At 38.1% G+C, this 18,773-nt stretch overlaps 1 protein-coding gene across 3 annotated transcripts in view; it reads right to left on the reverse strand.

Moving 5' to 3' along the window:
- epb41l5 (erythrocyte membrane protein band 4.1 like 5) overlaps positions 1-18,773 on the reverse strand; it is a 40,646-nt gene that overhangs the window by 18,552 nt on the left and 3,321 nt on the right. For 2 of the 3 annotated variants that reach the window (XM_067408974.1, XM_067408975.1), the window contains exons 3-14: positions 9,616-9,720; positions 7,916-7,958; positions 7,323-7,401; positions 7,191-7,235; positions 6,839-6,891; positions 4,866-4,986; positions 4,472-4,559; positions 4,270-4,358; positions 2,969-3,059; positions 1,694-1,863; positions 430-536; positions 178-196 (exon numbers count right to left, since the gene is read on the reverse strand). In XM_067408974.1, coding sequence (XP_067265075.1) covers positions 178-196; positions 430-536; positions 1,694-1,863; positions 2,969-3,059; positions 4,270-4,358; positions 4,472-4,559; positions 4,866-4,986; positions 6,839-6,891; positions 7,191-7,235; positions 7,323-7,401; positions 7,916-7,958; positions 9,616-9,720 — 1,010 coding nt within the window. The remainder of the gene's footprint in view (positions 1-177; positions 197-429; positions 537-1,693; positions 1,864-2,968; positions 3,060-4,269; positions 4,359-4,471; positions 4,560-4,865; positions 4,987-6,838; positions 6,892-7,190; positions 7,236-7,322; positions 7,402-7,915; positions 7,959-9,615; positions 9,721-18,773) is intronic. The other variant, XM_067408976.1, reaches the window with a different exon arrangement.

Genomic DNA, 18,773 nt, shown 5'->3' on the forward strand with positions numbered 1-18,773 from the left:
CAAGTCCATAGAAGCAGTGAACAGCTCTGAACAGTGTGTTGATGTGCTTTCAAATGACATACTTTATGACTGATGTTGAAACTCAAATTCACCTTATCACTATTTAAAATTCAAGCCTAATTTAAAATCAAGAAATTTAATATTCCATTACACAATGCAGCAATGTAAAATACTTACTCTAAAGATCTGTTAGGACCTGTGGGGAAACAAACAAAAGAATGAGCATGGTATTATGCAAGATCACACAAAGCTGAAGTCCCAACAGAATTATGTACATGTAGCTGAAATGGTGTTGGGGATGAGTCAACTATTTGAAAAAGAAGCTGCTAAAGAACAAAAGATGAGTACATAACTATTTATAGGAGGCAAAAATGGACATAAAATGCTGTACAGTTTTAATCCCCAACACTAAGCAGGTCTTTTTCTCACCTCTGTTCTGCATGGTCCTTCTAGAATAACGACGACTTGGTCGTCTTTCAAAGGATGCAGATCGTCTAGCTTTGTTGGCCTTAGTTGTCTGATATTCTGTCTTCCCACTTCCCACAAATAAAAGAAATATACATCAGTTATACACATCTGTAAAACCTTCATGATAAATCCCCGCTGACTTGATAAGACTGTAGACATTTACTTTTACTAGCTTAGAGTAATGAAAGTCTAATGGCATCGGAAATTGTAAAAAAAAAAAAGAAAAAAAAAAAAAGTAATTCCACTGTTCCTTGGAGGATAAGAAGACCAACCAGCATTAGTAAACAATTTAACAAAAAACTAAAAAAAAACTAACTAATTAACACAATCAGACACACACAGGTGAAATCAAAGATAAGTAAACTCACTGATGTAAAAAATAGATTAATTCTGGAGCTAGAATAAGTGCAAAAATAAATGCAGGCAAAAAAAGCCTGGCCAATAAGAAGCCGAACTGGACAATGTCAAAGCTCCAGGCTGGCAGCTGGAGATAAGATGCAATTCCATAGTAAGTACAACTAACACACACACACAAACACACACACACACACACACACGTTTAGAGCAGACTATGCTACGATTTACAACTTAGCAGCAGATATTGTAAAGTGGACCTATAAAAAACAGGAAGTCTTGTCTAAATACAGGGAAAAAGACAATAACATTCAACTGACCACTGGGCATGATTATAATGGGTTTATACTAAATTCATAAATAAAACCACAGGTATTACATGTTACCCAAAATGCACTACTTTAAAACGTGCCTCCTACTGAAGTCATTGTACGAGATTTAATGGTTATAAGAGCTTCAAATAAATCCAATCCCTTCACCAAATTTAAATTACACAAAATTAGTGGTTGCTTTCAACAAAACCATATAAACAAGTAGTCTAAAATATAGTTTGGTCGTGCTCGCCCATACAAAACTCATTGCTAAAATGCATATTGTGGGTCGGCACCAAGGCATTGCTATGTAGGTGATAAAGTTTGTGTAAGAGGTTTTAGTGTGAGCTAAGTGTCTAAGTCATTGTCATAAGTCTGTAGGATTTCTTTTCCCCATTTTATTATTTCCTAAACACTCACAATGGACAAATGATCAATGAACTTTAGGAGGGGAAGAGAAGGGGGGGGGGGGAAGATAAATAAATAAATAAATAAATAAATAAATAAATAAATAAATAAATAAATAAATAAATAAATAAATAAATAAATAAATATCTGACCTGTATCTGAAACGTGAGCCCATTCGGATGAACCCGGACCGAGCTGAGCTCTTCTGAACGGGACCACGTAGGCGGAAAAAGGCATGGTGTTCTACAGCACACTTCCACAGATGCTTGCAGGCCTTCGGATGGTCCATGCGGAAGACGAATGTGTGCTCCTGCTCTTTCCCCTATGGCAGAGTACACAACGTAAGAGCAATGTACTATTAATTTATCTATTGGTGTGATAAAATAAGCACAGAATGAATGGTTTAAGAATGAAGGCAGAAAGAAGGCATAAACAAATGTAATCTCAAGAACATGCTGAGAATGATGTTGAGAACATATAACAAATACATTTTAAGTGGTCTACTGCAAAACGAGCTGCTACAAGACACTGAGAACACTACACCATGAACTGAACTTCACTCATGTATTTAAATAATTTGCTTCCTTTGCAAGTGTTAGCAAAGACAGAGGGGAAAAAAATGATACATTCAGCAAAAACCAAATGCTCAATCTAATTTCCATCTGCTGTATTTAGGCAAATCAAATTCTGTCTGTTTTTTTTTTTATTAGTTGAACTGCTGAGGTGTAACTTCAAAGACCTGGGGAGTCTGGGGGCTCAGTGTGCAATAATCAACTTCCAGACTTGGACAGAAACCGCAATGCACCAAACCCCAGAACCCCCTCAAAATACATCTTTGGTTTCTGTCTGATACCATCATGTGTCATGACTGACGTTGTTATTGTATATGTTCAAACTTAAGAGAGTGATGGGCAGTTCTGTCCTCACATTCACAGCTCGAGTGCTTTATAAAGTGTGAAGTGCTTCAGATGCCAGGCATGCCTGAAGGGAGTCCGTTGTTTATTAACTCGTACTGGAGAGATGCCAACAGTCTCAGCAAGAACACATTTTCTCACACAAACAAACTGGTTCGTTTCTGGATGCACAAAGGTACATGCTTCACATTGTGTTATTGCATATATTGCAGATGTATGTTATTGCATTTATTAAACATAAACAAACAAATGGGTCCTAATAGGCAACTTCAAAGAACCAACTACCAATTGTTTTTGCTTGCTAATTATGTATGAACAAAACAACCATCTGATCACAAACAGTCAGAAGTGGTCATAGGAGATTTAAGATGCATGTTAATACCAGCCATAAACCACACTCAGGTCAGGAGTGTGGAGAGTGTGCATACTATTTTCGTCACAAGCAACCTCACAAGCAGATGTTGTGTCAACTGTATGTGTGTGCGTGTCTCTGTGTGCGAGATGTTTCTTTACCTCTTCTGTCTCCTGCATTACCTGTTCATCATCCTCCACTACCACCAGGGTGAGTTTGCTCTTCTTAAAGTCCAAACGTGTGATCTTGGGCCTGTGCAGACAACCGGTTTGCTTTAGATAAAATGGCCTTTGTCACTACATTTACTGAAGTATAACAGAACATTTAGTGGACAAATATTTAAAGTATTGCTAAACTTGTGGTTAAAGGTGAAGTGTGTGTTTCTTCAAGTTTTTAAAATCAGAATGAAGGCTTTTTATAACATTTTTTTTAAGACCTGCACAAAGAAAACACTGTATGTCTGTTCATAAATCATGTATCTCAGAAGCTTTTATTTAATAAACAGGCTGGGGCACAAGCTCAAAAAACACTGGACTCCTATTTTGAATAGGGATGTGTCACGATTTTCGAATATTCGATTAGTTGATTTAATTATATAATATCGAATAGGTTCTGCGATTGTCGTCTTAAAAAAAATTCCTCATGTTTTCAATGGTGACACGTTCATGTAACCAGAGGGTGGCGCGCGCTGCCAATAATGCACCTAACAAGCTGTCAATCAACTTTAGACAACAGTAGAACACAGACTAGCGTGGCATATAACAGAGACGTTAAAATCAATGGTCACATGACAAGTGCCATCATTCAGGCTGTTCACAATGTTATAACGCGTTTAGGCAGCCTAAAATCAATATGGCTTGAGATAGGCTTGCTGCAATAGTCAGTGTTGCCAGTGTTCAGGAACAACACCGGTATCATCACTTGTCTCCACTCCCGAATTGGCGCTAATTTGAAAGTGAAAGTAAAATCCCCTCGGTCATTCATGGTGCGTGTCCACTGGCGGAGAGCGAGCGTTTTCAGTTTATTCCTGTGGAAGCTCAACGTAGGAATTAATTGAAAACGCTCGCACTGCTTCCCACCGTTATGAATGGCCGTGCGGATTTTACTTTCACTTATCTTAATGAACATATTAATGTTTCAGCACATTACAATCATTTTATGGCTTGAGTTAAGACAGCATATTCCCAAATGAATTAAACTGATTATCAATATCATACAGATTGAAAGCGTGAATGGTCTCTCTCCATCTCTCTTTGTTTGTGTGTGCATGCATGCGGGGAAGGGGTGTGATTTTTGAATAATAAATCAAATAATTCCCAGCGATCTTTGAATATTATTTTTGCTTGAGATGCCCATCCCTAATTTTGAAATGTCTATTCTTTACTATTTACTATTTTTGGTGCTGCTAGTGGTGAATAAATTACACACTGCAGCTATAAAGAGCTTGTGAGGGAGCTCTTACCAGAAGAAGAGGCCAATCTTAGATTCCCCTTCAAACACAAGCACTCCAGTGGGGGTCAAACCCAGGCTGTATTCATTTCCGTCGCGTGCCTGAAGGAGGAGGTAACATAAAGAACAGATAAGTTTCTAGATATATCTGGATTGAAGAGAGTCCCCCTCAAGGTCCTGATTTTAACAAACTAATGCATGCTTTAAATGAATACCTTAACCATATGCATGTCCACCCCATACATCTCCAGCCATTTGGCCTTATTCAGGTAGTTTATCTCAGCTTGTGCTGGTGTCTGGCCCCTGCAACACCAGCAAACAAACAGGGTAAAACAAAATGTAGAGAAAAATGTAACAACCCGAGCTGCTGCACATCTGCTGTTGATTATAGCTTGTCAAGGTTACAGTGATGGGTCATAAATCACATATGAAGTGTTCAGGGTCAACAGTAGAGCTTTGTAGACAGGAGAGATCCAAGAAGAGTTAGAGGTGATGACCCACACATTGAAATTTAGCTACCTGCTTTACATTTAGATTTCCTCTCTAAGCACCTGCTTAAAAAGAGTCATTATGTGTATGTTTTCATAGAATGAGCTCTTTCATTTATACCTGCACTCCTTCCAGGCATTGTAGATATCTACTTCCATGTCTTCCGTCTGGTTTGGGGTGAAGCGGAATTCTGACACTAGGTCAAGTCCGTGCTCAGCAGGGTCACAATCGCCCAGTTCAGCTGAAAGGTAAAATGCTACAGATCAGCATTTGTAGCTTTTAGGTGATTTTTTTTTTTAAATATAAAAATTAGTTATCAGGACTGAATGCTCCATCATGGCCTGATCTGTACCAGTTTTTGAAGAAAAGAATTGCTACTGGTTGCGGCTTTTGTTGTCATGTTACAACTCAGTTCAAGTTGTTCCACAGCAGCTACAGTGGTGAAATTATGAAAATATCATAATTAGAGAGAACCAGGACAAATCATTCTCTCCAACAGATAAAACACATTATCCTCAAGGTCATTGCACACTGAGTCCGAAATTTTCGCATGCATTTTTTCGTATTCGCAATCCTAAAAATTCGTCACGCACAGAGACCTTGCACACTGAGTCCGATGCGTATTAATGAATGTGTTGCGGGAAAAAAAAAAAAAAAAAAAAATTTTTTCGCAAAACAATATAAAAGTCTTCAAGCAGCAGTGAGCACGATTAGTTGTCTCCTCTCTTCTTAAAAATTGAAAAAGAAAGAGGAAATATTGGGTCCATTCAATCCTGAGATTGCATAGAGAGAAAGGAGAATTCACCTCATCAAGGAGCTGCGGGATTATCCGAGCGTTTCAAAGATTAGTTACTTCAGGATATCAGTGCCTCTGTTTGATGCTTTACTACTGGCACAATATGTCTTTATATTCGGTCTCTTTATATTCCTCATGTTGTTTGTCATTCAGTGCAACTGATTTGTGCTGTAGACGATGTGGATCAACTTGTCAGATGGCATTCTGGATTTTTGCGTTCGTGTACGGTTGCTCTGAATTGTCAAAACATCTCTCAAAATGCGTGCCACAGATGCGAAAAACGCTGAAAATCGAACCTGATCCGAATATTTTTTTGACGGACGAAAGTTTCGGAGGCAGTGTGCAAACGCGATTGACATAACATGAGGTCGAATTTATTTTTTAACGTGCAAAAGTTTCGCATGTGAATTTCGGACTCAGTGTGCAATCACCTTCACTCTCCTAACTTGAGATTACATAACCATGTTTCCCAAAAAAAAAAAAAAAAAGCGGCTAAATGCCAGCAGAATGTGGTGCATTTATGTAGAAGATCAGAGCACAGTAGGAGGGTGATAAGGAGCCCTTTCTTTCAGACCCACACTAATGAGTCATTTACTTTTGAGAATGAAAGAGAAATTTTGCAAAACCACTGTCACACTTTCTCTCTCTCTCTCTCTTTCTCTCTCTCTCTCTCTTTCTCTCTCTCTCTCTCTCTCTCTCTGACCAAAAATGTTCAAGTTCACAACAAGCTGGGAAATTGATCTCTCGTCAAATTACTCCTTGAAATGAAAATAATGTGTAATATACTGTAATATACACTACTGTTCAAAAGTTTGAAAGAAATAAAAACTTATTCAGCAATGACACATTAAATCAAGACATTTATAATTTTTATTTCAAATAACTATTTTCAAATAAATGCTTCAAACTTTATAAAAAAAAATCCTTAATATTTGTCATGGCTTTCACAAAATTATTAAGCAGCACAATTGTGTTTGACATTGACAATAATAAATAATTCTTGAGCACCAAATCAAGCATTTTAGAATGCTTTCTGAAGGATCATGTGACAATGAAGACTGGAGTAATGATGCTGAAAATTCAGCTTTGCCATCTCAGGAATAATTTACACTTCAACATATTTTAAAATAGAAAACACTTAATCAAGCATTTAATCAACTTAATCAACAATAATATTTCAAAATATTACATTTTACTTTATTTTTTATCAAATAAGTATAACCCCAAACTTTTGAACAGTAGTATAAATCATAGTATTTCTAAACAAATTTTAAAAACATCCAGTTCTGTCACTTACCCTGTAAAGCATACGCAGCCAACTCCACTGCTGTTTCAAACGGGCACTCTAACCTAGATTAAACAAGATGATCACAGCATAATTACTAAAAGTCATAAAAACATTCAAGTTTTTTTAAAAAAAAAAGCATTTTTCAAAGTGTTTCGTAACAATGAGAAATTTATCACGGATTCTGTTAGATGTAAAAGGTTTTGCTGCAATGCCCTTAATAACACCAGCTGTTTAGTACAAGAATACAATTATAAATTCTAAAATCAGTTGAAAAAAAGCATAATACAACTTTTAAATAATAGTAATAAGTAGACAAATGTCAAGATGCTTTTAGGACACAATTCAAAACAACTTCACTTACTTTCCACTGAGAATGTCCTGCTTTAACTGTAGTACAAAAAGGTATCTGCAAAAGATAATGAAGACAAAGAAATTGAGTAAAACAATTGAGTAAATATTAGTAGTTTGTTAATTGTATAAACAGGTGATGAACCTTGTTAGCTCTTCGTGCAAGTTGTTGGGCTCTGAGGAGTAGAACTTTACTCTCATATGGAGGCAATATGGTGGTCCAACTGAAACAAGGCATAATAGACACGTCAAACAAAGCAAAATGCTTGAGTCTGCAGTGCACAAGTATACAGTTTGTTGTGGTGTAAAAAGTTAACGTTAAAAAAAAGTTAAGACTGCAGAATAGAAATGGAATTTCAGAAAGAATGTCATGCATGATGAGATAAAGAGTTTCCATTTCATGGTTCATTATTAACCGCCCTTCACATACACAGTTAAGCGTTAACTCTATACAAACAGTTATTTCTGAGAGTACTCAGGAAGACTAACTAAAAATGTTGCTCTGTTTCAAAACCTTATGAGCTTCCTTCCTAGATAGTGCAATGCTAGCCTACAAGGTTTTGAAACAGAGTTTCTGAGTGAATAACCATGGATAATTCTCTATGAAGGAGTGTTCGAGTGTATCAGGCCTGTATCATTTAAAATCACCAAAACACCCTTCATGTTGCTTATATAATCAAAACATCAAACATAATTTCACAAGTGAGTTCAGTAGTAAGAAAACAGCATTTTACTTACTTTTGACTTGTTTTTTGATGCTTTTGGTGACATCAAGCCAATGCTGTAAAAAAAAAAAAAAAAAAAAAAAAAAAATTATGTATTTTTGTATAAATAAATAAAAAGAAAGAAATGCATCATTTGCTTGGGGATATGGAAAACCTTTCATTTTCTGAATATAAAAACAGCAGTCTTATGTAGTCTTTTTGATGCGTTTATTGAAGATATTATTAACATTTAACAACATGTCTGGTTTAAAAATAAATAAATAAATAAAAATCATCAGCCACTTTGGTCTGCTTTGAGCCGTCTGAACACACTAGAAAATTCTGTCCTGTCTATTGAGCTGGGCTGCTATAGTGGGGTGATGCATGAACAATGTGGAGGGAGTGATGGAGGGAGGAAGGGTGGAGGCACTCATGCTGATGGAAGAATATAGTGTCTCAATCTCTCCCACACATTCCTTACACACTCTTCCCTCCCTCTTTCCTCTGCACTAGCCTGAGCTCTGTCTGCTGCTCTTTAGCAGATTTAATATTTTATCACTCTTAAAGTTACATAAGTGTCAATAATGAAAGTTTATTAGAATGTGCATCCTGGAGTTCTTTTTATTCAGCTGAACAGAAGTTAATAAATGATGACTACTTATTCTACAAAAGAAACCATCAGAATAGTTAAAGCAAATGAAACTGCAAAAAATGACAATGTTTAACAAATGCAATTAAGGAAAAGCTCCTGAATTTCAGTGATTTTGCAGTAACAACACTTGCATCTACAATGCAAGCAGGGAATGCACCAAATCTAGAATATTCCTTGTCAAATTTAGCTAGGTATGGTAATAAAAGCAGCATCCAAACTTGTCAGGAATTTTGGGAGATCTGTTTGACTCAAACCAAATCATGAAGACCACCCAGTCCTGAGGACTGCCATACAACATCAGACAACGTGCTCAGTCTTGATGAGACTAGGAGTTGATGTTAAACTCTCTCTGTCTCTCTTCACTGGCTGCCAGTTGCTGCCCGCATCAAGTTTAATAAACATACGTTTTAGTAACCCCCCTACCTCCAAATAACTCCCCTGCAAATTTAATGTGAAATGCTGCAGTATCCCTTATTTGTAAGCAGCTTTGGATAAGTGTGCAATAAATTAATAAAAGGAAAATGGAAATCAACAAAGCCTTTTAGTAATTCTGCACCGAAATGAAAATTCTGGGCCAAACTTCTCAAAATAAAAGTTTGACACGGCATCAAAATAAAAGTCGCTTCTAACACATAAACCGATGCCGACATTTTAAAAATGCCAAACATCAGCCAACATATCGGCCTTGCCGATATATAGCGGATGACCACTAGAAATTAATCTAAATTTAAATTATCTCATGGGTGTAGCTATTGTGGTTCACAGCCATAGTGGCACTAGCTGGGTCCAGTAAATTTGGCGCATTCAAGTGGCTTTGACATAGTTCTGTTATATTTACCCACTTCAAATGCATACTGCCTAACGTGCACAGTTTCTCTAAAGCTTGGGCCCAATCATTACTGCTTGCAGCTATATTAAATGTAGAGCTTTATAAAAAATAGATTGTTTCAAAGCAGCTTTACAGTAATAAACAGGAACGTAATGATCAAATAAACAGGAAAGTAATGATCAAATCAGATGACATATCAACACATATCAAAGCACATCTTGCATCCACTTTCTAGAAATCCTTTTGCTCTTACCGGTACTTGGGCTGAATCCATGAAGCGCAGGCCAAAGTAATCCTTCTCGACAACATCCAGGTGGTACATGATCTGTTCAAACAGCTCTGCACCTTTGGCTTTTTTCTGGAGAGAGAGAGAACATGATTTAAATCCTAACAGTCAATAGTGCCTTTCAGGTGTAGCATTTAAACTAATATTATGTAATAAAGTACTAATGCAAATTTCATTTTTGTTTCTAACATAAATATGCATATTGGAACCGCAGTGGATAAGGTCTGGCCAAGCAGGCCACTCTAACTTGGCTGTAGTTTTAGTTCTACATAGTTTTGTTTCTATATCTGTAAAAAAACAACAACAAAAAAAAAACACATCTAAAGCAAAAATAAGTTTAAATGTTCCATTTAAATGTAAACACTGGACTCCACTCATCTATGGGACATAAAGACCCTCAGCACTTTAGCGTACAAAATCACAATTTCCAAACTGTAAGAAGAGCTCTTCTGTCTAAACCACGATAACTCAGCAACAGCATAACTACTTGACTTCTAAATGTGCCTGATTTCAAACCATTTCTAACCATTTGTTCTGCATCTTGACGAACCAATGAGCCACAGTCTGTCTTTACAACGAAGGAAGCCCCTGACCCATGACCACAAAACAAATAAACAAAAAGAGTAATAGTCAAACATTTAACATGGCTAGATTTAAGCAAGTGATAAATGTTACTACTAGAGATAATTAACAATGGGGCCACTTCATGGACGCTCCGGTGTACATCAGCGAGTTATAAATTTAAATTTCTTGATTTCAGATAATCTAATCTAATCTAATCTAAACACCTTTATTTTTACCTTTATCTTACAGTACACAAAGTAGTACTTTATGGACAGCTACATACAGTACAGTCCAAAAGTTTGGAACCACTAAGATTTTTAATGTTTTTAAAAAAAGTTTCGTCTGCTCACCAAGGCTACATTTATTTAATTAAAAATACAGTAAAAACAGTAATATTGTGAAATATTATTACAATTTAAAATAACTGTTTTCTATTTGAATATATTTCACAAAGTAATTTATTCCTGTGATGCAAAGCTGAATTTTCAGCATCATTACTCCAGTATTCAGTGTCACATGATCCTTCAGAAATCATTCTAATGTGCTGATCTGCTGCTCAAGAAACATTTAATGTGTACAATTGTACAAAATATTTGTGTAATATTTTTTTTCAGGATTATTTGATGAATAGAAAGTTCAAAAGAACAGTGTTTATCTGAAATCTAATCTTTTGTAACATTATAAATGTCTTTACTGCCACTTTTGATTGATTTAATGCATCCTTGCTGAATAAAAGTATTCATTTCTTTAATTTCTTTTCAAAAAAATAAAAATAAAAATTCTTACTGACCCCAAACTTTTGAACGGTAGTGTATAATGCTACAGAAGCTTTGTATTTCAGATAAATGCTGTTATTTTGAACTTTCTATTCATCAAGGAATCCTGAAAAAAAAGTACACAACTGTTTTCAACATTGAAAATAATCATAAATGTTTCTTGAGCAGCAGATCAGCATATTAGAATGATTTCTGAATGATCATGTGACACTGAAGACTGGAGTAACGATGCTGAAAATTCAGCTTTGCATCACAGGAATAAATTACTTTGTCAAATATATTTAAATAGTACACAGTTATTTTAAATTGTAATAATATTTCACAATATTACTGTTTTTTACTGTATTTTTTATTAAATAAATGTAGCCTTGGTGAGCAGACGAAACCACTTTTAAACGCATTAAAAATCATAGTGGTTCCAAACTTTTGGACTGTACTGTACATGCTAGCATCTCCATGTATAAACCAAAGACAAGCATCTCACCCAACTGCTTTTCTCCAAGTTGGGAAGGCCGGTTTAGCCGTAGTCCGGGTGCTCAGCACCGGATGCTCACGCAGGCCCCAGTAAGTTGGCATAGTGTACAAAGCATCCCAGCGAGCTGCAAGAATGCAGACAAAGAGTCTATTGTGTGCTTGAGTGAACCCCAGGCTCAGGACTCACATTGTTCAGCTGAGGTTTTCCAGGCTGCTAGGCCAACATACAGCCTTTGGAGGCGCAGTTACATTCCTCAGTCTGCTTCCAGCAAGCAGGACAGAAAGTAACACTTGGTTTGATTGCTTGTTCTGAACCCAAATCCACCACACTCTCTCAGTAGGTATTATTTGTCATTTGCAACTATTATTAGGTTAGTGGGCTGTTTGCACAAATAGCCTGTCTTTAAAAAAAAAAAAAAATGATAAAAAGTGGTGCTCTGATGCTAGTAGTGGGGTTAAAAGGTGATTTTTTTTTTTTTTTTTTTTTTTAATAAATGCACCATGATGATGTGTTTCACAGTATGGTTAACTCTCTAAGAAACGGTTCCTAAATTCATCCCCTTACCACCACTTCAAATATCAGATCACAGCTTTTCTAATTAAAAACTGCCCATTGTCAGCATTCTAAAACTATCTCTGAAAAACACTACCAAACTCTACCACTAAAATATTAGAGCTTCAAAAACAGTGTCAATAAACTAGTCAATCTCACTAAACAAACAGGTTGACCAAGCCCTAAAGTGTACTAATGATTTGTGGCATTGGGCTTTCCTGTGTAGGGCTGAGCTTCACTCCTCAAGACAAGAGTGAGAGAACATACATGTCAAGCCAGAAAATTAATTGAACTTGAATCACCAACCTCCATACTGGGCAGTGAAACATCGATTCAACATTTATGGGTATCCAAGGTGACTGTTTGAAAGGCTTTTCCTTGGAGATGCACCAGATGGTCATTGCATGTTTGTGCAGCTTGCAAACTGTAAAGATATTTATGTCTCTTCTTTCTCATCAGCAGAGTACTATAGAATAGGTTTGTCGTCTCTCTGTCTAGAGAGAAGCAGTGGTTTGTCTTCTGTACTTTGGTGCTTAATTTGTGTGAAGAGGAGACCAGAAAAAAAAAACAATTGTTTTTTAAAAACAATTCAAGTTTACTTAAAAAAAAAAAATAAATAAATAAATTCATGATGCCCTTTTTTAATACACTTATTCATTGTGAAAAAATGTAGTATTAATGTTGTACCAAAAAAAAAAGAAAAAAAAAAAACTACTTTATTGCAAGTCATATGCATTTGGAAAAGCACGAGTTGGAATAAATTGATAACTTTCACTATTCCTTAAAAGTTAGTTATTTAGACTGGCATATGCTCATTTGATGGAATTGTTTACTCTTGGTTATGAAGTTTGGAACTCATCAAGATCCTCTAATTTATCAGTCATCACTAGTTCATTTATGCTCATCATTCCCTTGTGTATGACAGATCAGAGGAAATCTTTAAAACAACAACAACAAAATAGTGCCAGCTATCTAAAATAAGAACAAAGCAAAAATAAAGGCAGATTAAGATCTTAGCGTAAACTACTATGGCAAGTGGATCCCGCTTGCAGTGACTATTTCCTTCCCAAGCCTCAAAGAGGCCACCATCAGTAATTTAGAGTGACCAGCCCAGAGATCGCAGTGATCCTTATCAAACCAGATGAACAAAATCCAGTGCCTTCAGTAAACAGCTAACATCTATTAGACCTACCTCACTGAAATAATAAGATGCTAGACAACTAAATAAAAATGTAACATTGACATATCTGGGTGCAAGACCACATATTAAGTAGCTGAAATTGATGCCCCCAAAACACATATATTTAAGCCTTTAATTTAAGCTAACCTCAACCGTGAATGAGCTCCAAATCACCACATGTATTGTAGCGTTCAACACATTCAGGTGCAGGTCGGAGAAATTCCTGCCAGAGGCTCAACCACAGTGTAAACAGAGGCATTAAGAAGCTGAGGGGATGAAGTAATTCACTGTCCACACACTCCAATGACCACATGCTACAAGAGGGTTGATGGCATTATAACTAATAATTAAACAGACTGACACACATCTTTGAGACATGAGCTTGAAGAAACATCCTGAATCATCATTCAGTTTTGGAAGTCAAACTCATGTAATAATGGAAATAACATTTAAGTCAGGGACTAAACAAAATCAAAAGTACTTAAAGGGCTCATATCATGAGACAAAATTTTCCTTGATCTTAATTCTGAAACAAACAGGGAAAAAAATGAAATTTAATTTTTTTATACGCCCCTTCCGCGTATTCCTCAGAAGCCCTATTACATTACACCAGCCCCAATTGGCTGGCAGACGTGACGTTCAAAAACCTCTTCTCGCTTCGCACCAGAAGCCTACGAACTCCTGGGCGAACGACTGGCCACCACGCCGTTATTTGCCTGACTTCGAATGCAAGAATTGTTTGTTAAAACGATGGCTGCAGCAATACAGACTGTTCCGGCTAGTGAGGGAGATGCTGTGTGACTTTGTTCATGCGGGAACAAAATTTCATGCAAGGACACACACCAGGTCTGCTCTGCATGTCTTGAGCTGAAACATGCCCAATTGGCGATCGATAACCCCGGTTCCTGTGAACACTGTGCGCGCTTCACTACAAAGAGCCTTTGTCGCAAGCTAGCACGCCAAGCTAGCCTGTCAGGCCAGGATCCCCTCATGTCACCTAGCCCCGTTCCAGCTACCACTCCACAGGTACCCATTCCTATAGAGCTGCCCACCACGGCAGCTTTATCTTGGGGTGAACAGCTCGATGTTTGCGTCCCTCTGCCCAATGTGCTCAGCACGGACGATGAGGAGGACGTGCTCGATTTCGAGGAAGAGGGACAATCAGATTACCTCCTCTCTGAGGAAGAGTAGGATTTTGAGGACTCCCCTTTCCTTCCCCCTGCACACTCGGCATTACCCCTCACCGCGGCGGGATCCACAGAAGATGTGGGAGGGGCACCATCCCCGCTTCTCAGTGTTGATCTGCAAGATGTGTGCAAACTCGCTACAGAGAAACTAAACATTCCATGGCTGACCGTGGTAGCAGAGACTGCAAAGTCTCGCTACGAGGGTAAGAGGCTGCCGAGGATGAAACAGGCAGCACGGCAGCTCCTTCGTGTGTTTCCAGAGCTCCTGGAAGAAGTTGCGGTAACCTGGAAGGACAAACCGTTCACCAGTAAATTGCCCGTGCAGGGAGGATCCGCTCTCAATGTGGAGGGAATGTAGAAAGAAGGGCTTCTCCGAATGCGGCGGCTGCGAATCCAACATTGCCATCCAAAGCGGACCGTTTCCAGTTGAGCATAATGGAACGCGCTTATAAAGGCAGTCGCTCTCTCTGTCAGGGCTCTGAACGCAATCTCTTTGCTGACCGCGTACCAAGTGGAATTGCAGGACGAAGTGTCAGCCACAGCAGGTCAGACGAACTGGGAAGAGATCTGTGTCTTTACCGATCTTTCTCTGGCCAGGCAAGGCCATGGCCATGGCCAAATGGTCATCCAAGAGAGAGGACGTTGGCTTAATTTGGCGAATATCTCTGACAGGGAAAAAGAAGCCATCCTGGACACACCAGTGATCGTAGAGGGCATTTTTGGCTTGACTCTGACACTGATGCAAAAGAGATGCGAGGAAAAGAAAAGGGATGATGAGGCTTTGCGGCTCTGTATGCCTAGAAAGATGCAGTCTGCACCCCCTCCGCCACCTCGGCAGACCTTCGCACAAGCTTCACGAGCTCCCGACCCCCAGATGTTCAGCGTTCGACAAGGGACGAGTTTCGAAGTTCCCAGATGTTCTGTGTGGAAAACGGAGCCCGGTTGAGCCAGGGGAAGCACAGCAGTGAAAAGGACAAGAGATGGTGCAGTGGTGCACACCCACCCACAAGTCACAAGCACTTTTCATGTTCAAAACTCAAAGTTTTCACTGTACTCCCAGAACATATTGAAAACAATTCCCCAAAAAATGTTGCAAAACATATTAACAGAACACAGTATAACATCACCTCTGGGAGTTATTGCTCCTTTAGAGGTGATGAGACACTTAAACTCTGTCCAAGCGCTAAGTTCCCATGCATGTGCAGTACAGACCCCGAACTTGTCCACTGCTCAGCCACACAATGGTGCCAGAATGCTGCAAATAAACAGTTGGCAAGAATGCACTCAGTCCCGCTGGGTATTAAAGACAATACAATATGGGTACAGACTGCAGTTTGCCGCTTCCCCCCTGCACTTCAAAGGCATAATTCATTCTCAGGTGCGGGGAGACTTAAAGCATGTTCTTCAGGAGGAAATTTCCTCTCTGTTGAACCAAAAGGTGATAAGAGTGGTGCCAACTGAGCAGAGCCACAGCGGGTTTTACGCGAGATACTTCCTCGTCCCAAAGAAAGGGACTCAAGCTCTTCGTCCCATATTAGATCTGCGTGCACTAAACAAATACTTAAGGAAGTACAAGTTCAAGATGCTCACTCATTCTACACTCCTGAAATTTGTACGCCAGGGCGAATGGTTTACGTCGATCGACCTAAAAGACGCATATTTTCACATAAAGATATATCCACCCCACAGGAAATTCCTGAATTTTGCTTTCCTTGGCGTGGCATACGAAGATCTGGTTCTACCGTTTAGCTTGTCTCTCAGCCCCCGAGTGTTAGTAAAATGTACAGAAGCGGCCCTGACCCCGCTCAGGGAGAAAGGCATTCGTCTCGCTACTTACATAGACGACTGGCTGGTGACAGCTCGGTCAGAGCGAGAAGCGAAAGAACACACAGCTATGCTTCTGGAACATACAGAAACTGGGTTTGAAATTAAAAATCGAAAAAAAGTGTTTTAATTCCCACACAGTCTATAACATATCTGGGGCTGTCACTGAACTCAGTGACGTTCAAAGCGTAACTGTCGGAAGACAGGGTGAGAAAATTGGTGATGCAGGGGTAGTTTTGAAACCCAATCCTGCATTCATGCCCAAAATAGTTAGTGCTATCATTCCTCTTGAGAGCCTTTTATCCACCATCTTTTGCTTCAACAGAACAGCAAAAGTTAAATGCGTTGTGCCCAGTGCGTGCTTTATACATTTATACACGTATTTATACACAAAGAACCAGAGGGTTCAGGAAGAGTGATCAGCTTTTCGTATCTTGGACGAAACCTCGTATGGGGAAGCCGATTACTAAGCAACGTTTAGTGAGGAAGAGGTGTGCTCGTTTTGAAATGTCTTAGTGACGTTGTGTCACTCCCTTTATACTGAGGGGTGGGGAGGCCAATCCCAGACACAACATCACGTCTGCCAGCCAATTGGGGCTGGCGTAATGTAATAGGGCTTCTGAGGAATATGCGGAAGTATGGCGTATCCCACAGTGAGACACCTCACTTAATGCTATCAGAGAACCGGGGTTATGCAAGTAACCTATTGTTTTCCATACACAACAGAAAAAAAAATGTTTTTTGCGCATTAGCACAAGCATTAACCCTGTAAAAGCCTGACATATGAAATAATAGTTTGAAAAATGTATTTTGTTTTGAAAATGAAGTTTATTAAACCTTGAGTATAAATATAAAAGAATCTACAAAAGGCTTGCATATGTATGTTTTGTATCATATTTCATATCATCAGGTTTTATGGTTCACATAGTACGATCAAGGCTCGACATTAACGCTTGTCGAGGACAAGTGGATTTTTGAAGGGGCAAGTGAAAGAGAATTTTACCTGCCTGACTAGACAAGTAGCCTGATTAAACCTTCAGGAGACCAAACAACTAGGGAAGCTTCGAAAAACAAGAATGATACTGATTTTATTACATTCAGTGTAAACGCTGATTGATATTTCTGGTAACAAGGTTGCGCTGTTGTGGCTTGCACTGCCTGTCTCTTTGGAGAAATCAAAACAAATGAGCGTAACAGCATAAAGAAACTCAAAGAAGAAAGTTTTTTTTTATTTATAACACATAGGAATGCTAATGATTAATTAGGGATGTGCGATATGACGATATATATAGTTACCACAGAATAAAATGTCTATCGTTAGAGATTTTGCTATATCGTATATATCATAGTATGTAAATATATTGCACTATTTACACTTCAGAGTGATGAAATACATGAATGAGAACGGGACGTGCTTGATGTTAAAAGAGTTATAAGTAGGGTTGTGCCGATTTCATCGTCCATCATGATGGCTGACCGACATCACGATGGAGAGACACCATCGTGATGCCACGCCCCCGCCCCTGCTCCGCTGCGAGTCTTGCGAGTCAACACCATAGACTGTAAAATAATACACACTAATCCTAGTCTCTTCTATAGATTATAGTTAACCTACAATCTTTGCAGGAATTGCTCTGTAAATTAAATTGAGAATATAACTAATGCACATATGCTATTTTAAATACTGTAGTCTATGCCAGAGACGTGACGTGTGTTAATCTGTGAGTGGCATTTGATCTTGACGTTGTTTTTTACATGTCTAACACTGTACATTTAACTTAAAATATTTAATTTTGTACAAGAAAACAGCCCTTATTAATGAATTATTAGTAGCCTATTGTAGTGTCTCGGGAGATCGTGCTCATTGTTACATAGCTCTGTGGCTATACTGCACTGAAGCAGCAGTTTAAGATATAAATCCAGAATTCAGCGAACGTCAGTTAACTTTTGTCTGGTTAATAAATACCTTTAAAGACAATTTTCCTTGGCCATAATGTCAAATCAAATAAAAGACTGAAGGTGATTCTGATAACACAAATTTATTAAAACACAGAAGAACAACAAAGAACAAGAAAATGGGAACAGCACTCAGACCTAAACGCAGGATTTAGATACATAGACCATGTTTAAATTTCAATGTTTCTGGCCAGAAATACCAACATGTTCACTTTGTTACATGCAACCTATTGGAAAGCCCGGGTGAGTCATTAGTTGGGTTAGTAAAAAAACAAAATTATAGCTTTTAAGTAGAAAATAGTATTTATGTAAAGAAATATATTAAAATAAAAAGTGCACATCTCTTAAGTGGATGGAAGTTAGAGCCATTTATGTCTTAAGTGAAGGTTCGGTTGACAAAAAGACAAGGCTCGAGTTAATGGATCGGTGCAGTCAGTCTTAAAGAGACAGCATCCAAATTTACCAGCTGTTATTATTAATGCTAATCAAACAACAAAAACTTTAATAAGAATAAATGTATATTTAATTTACACAGTAAAGTCTATGCAATGTTTTTTATACCTTTGATTACTTTATACATTTTCCAGTGCTTGAAGCTTTTTCATGTAGGT

Source organism: Chanodichthys erythropterus, chromosome 14, assembly GCF_024489055.1.
Source record: "Chanodichthys erythropterus isolate Z2021 chromosome 14, ASM2448905v1, whole genome shotgun sequence".
In the NCBI taxonomy this organism is placed as follows: domain Eukaryota; kingdom Metazoa; phylum Chordata; class Actinopteri; order Cypriniformes; family Xenocyprididae; genus Chanodichthys; species Chanodichthys erythropterus.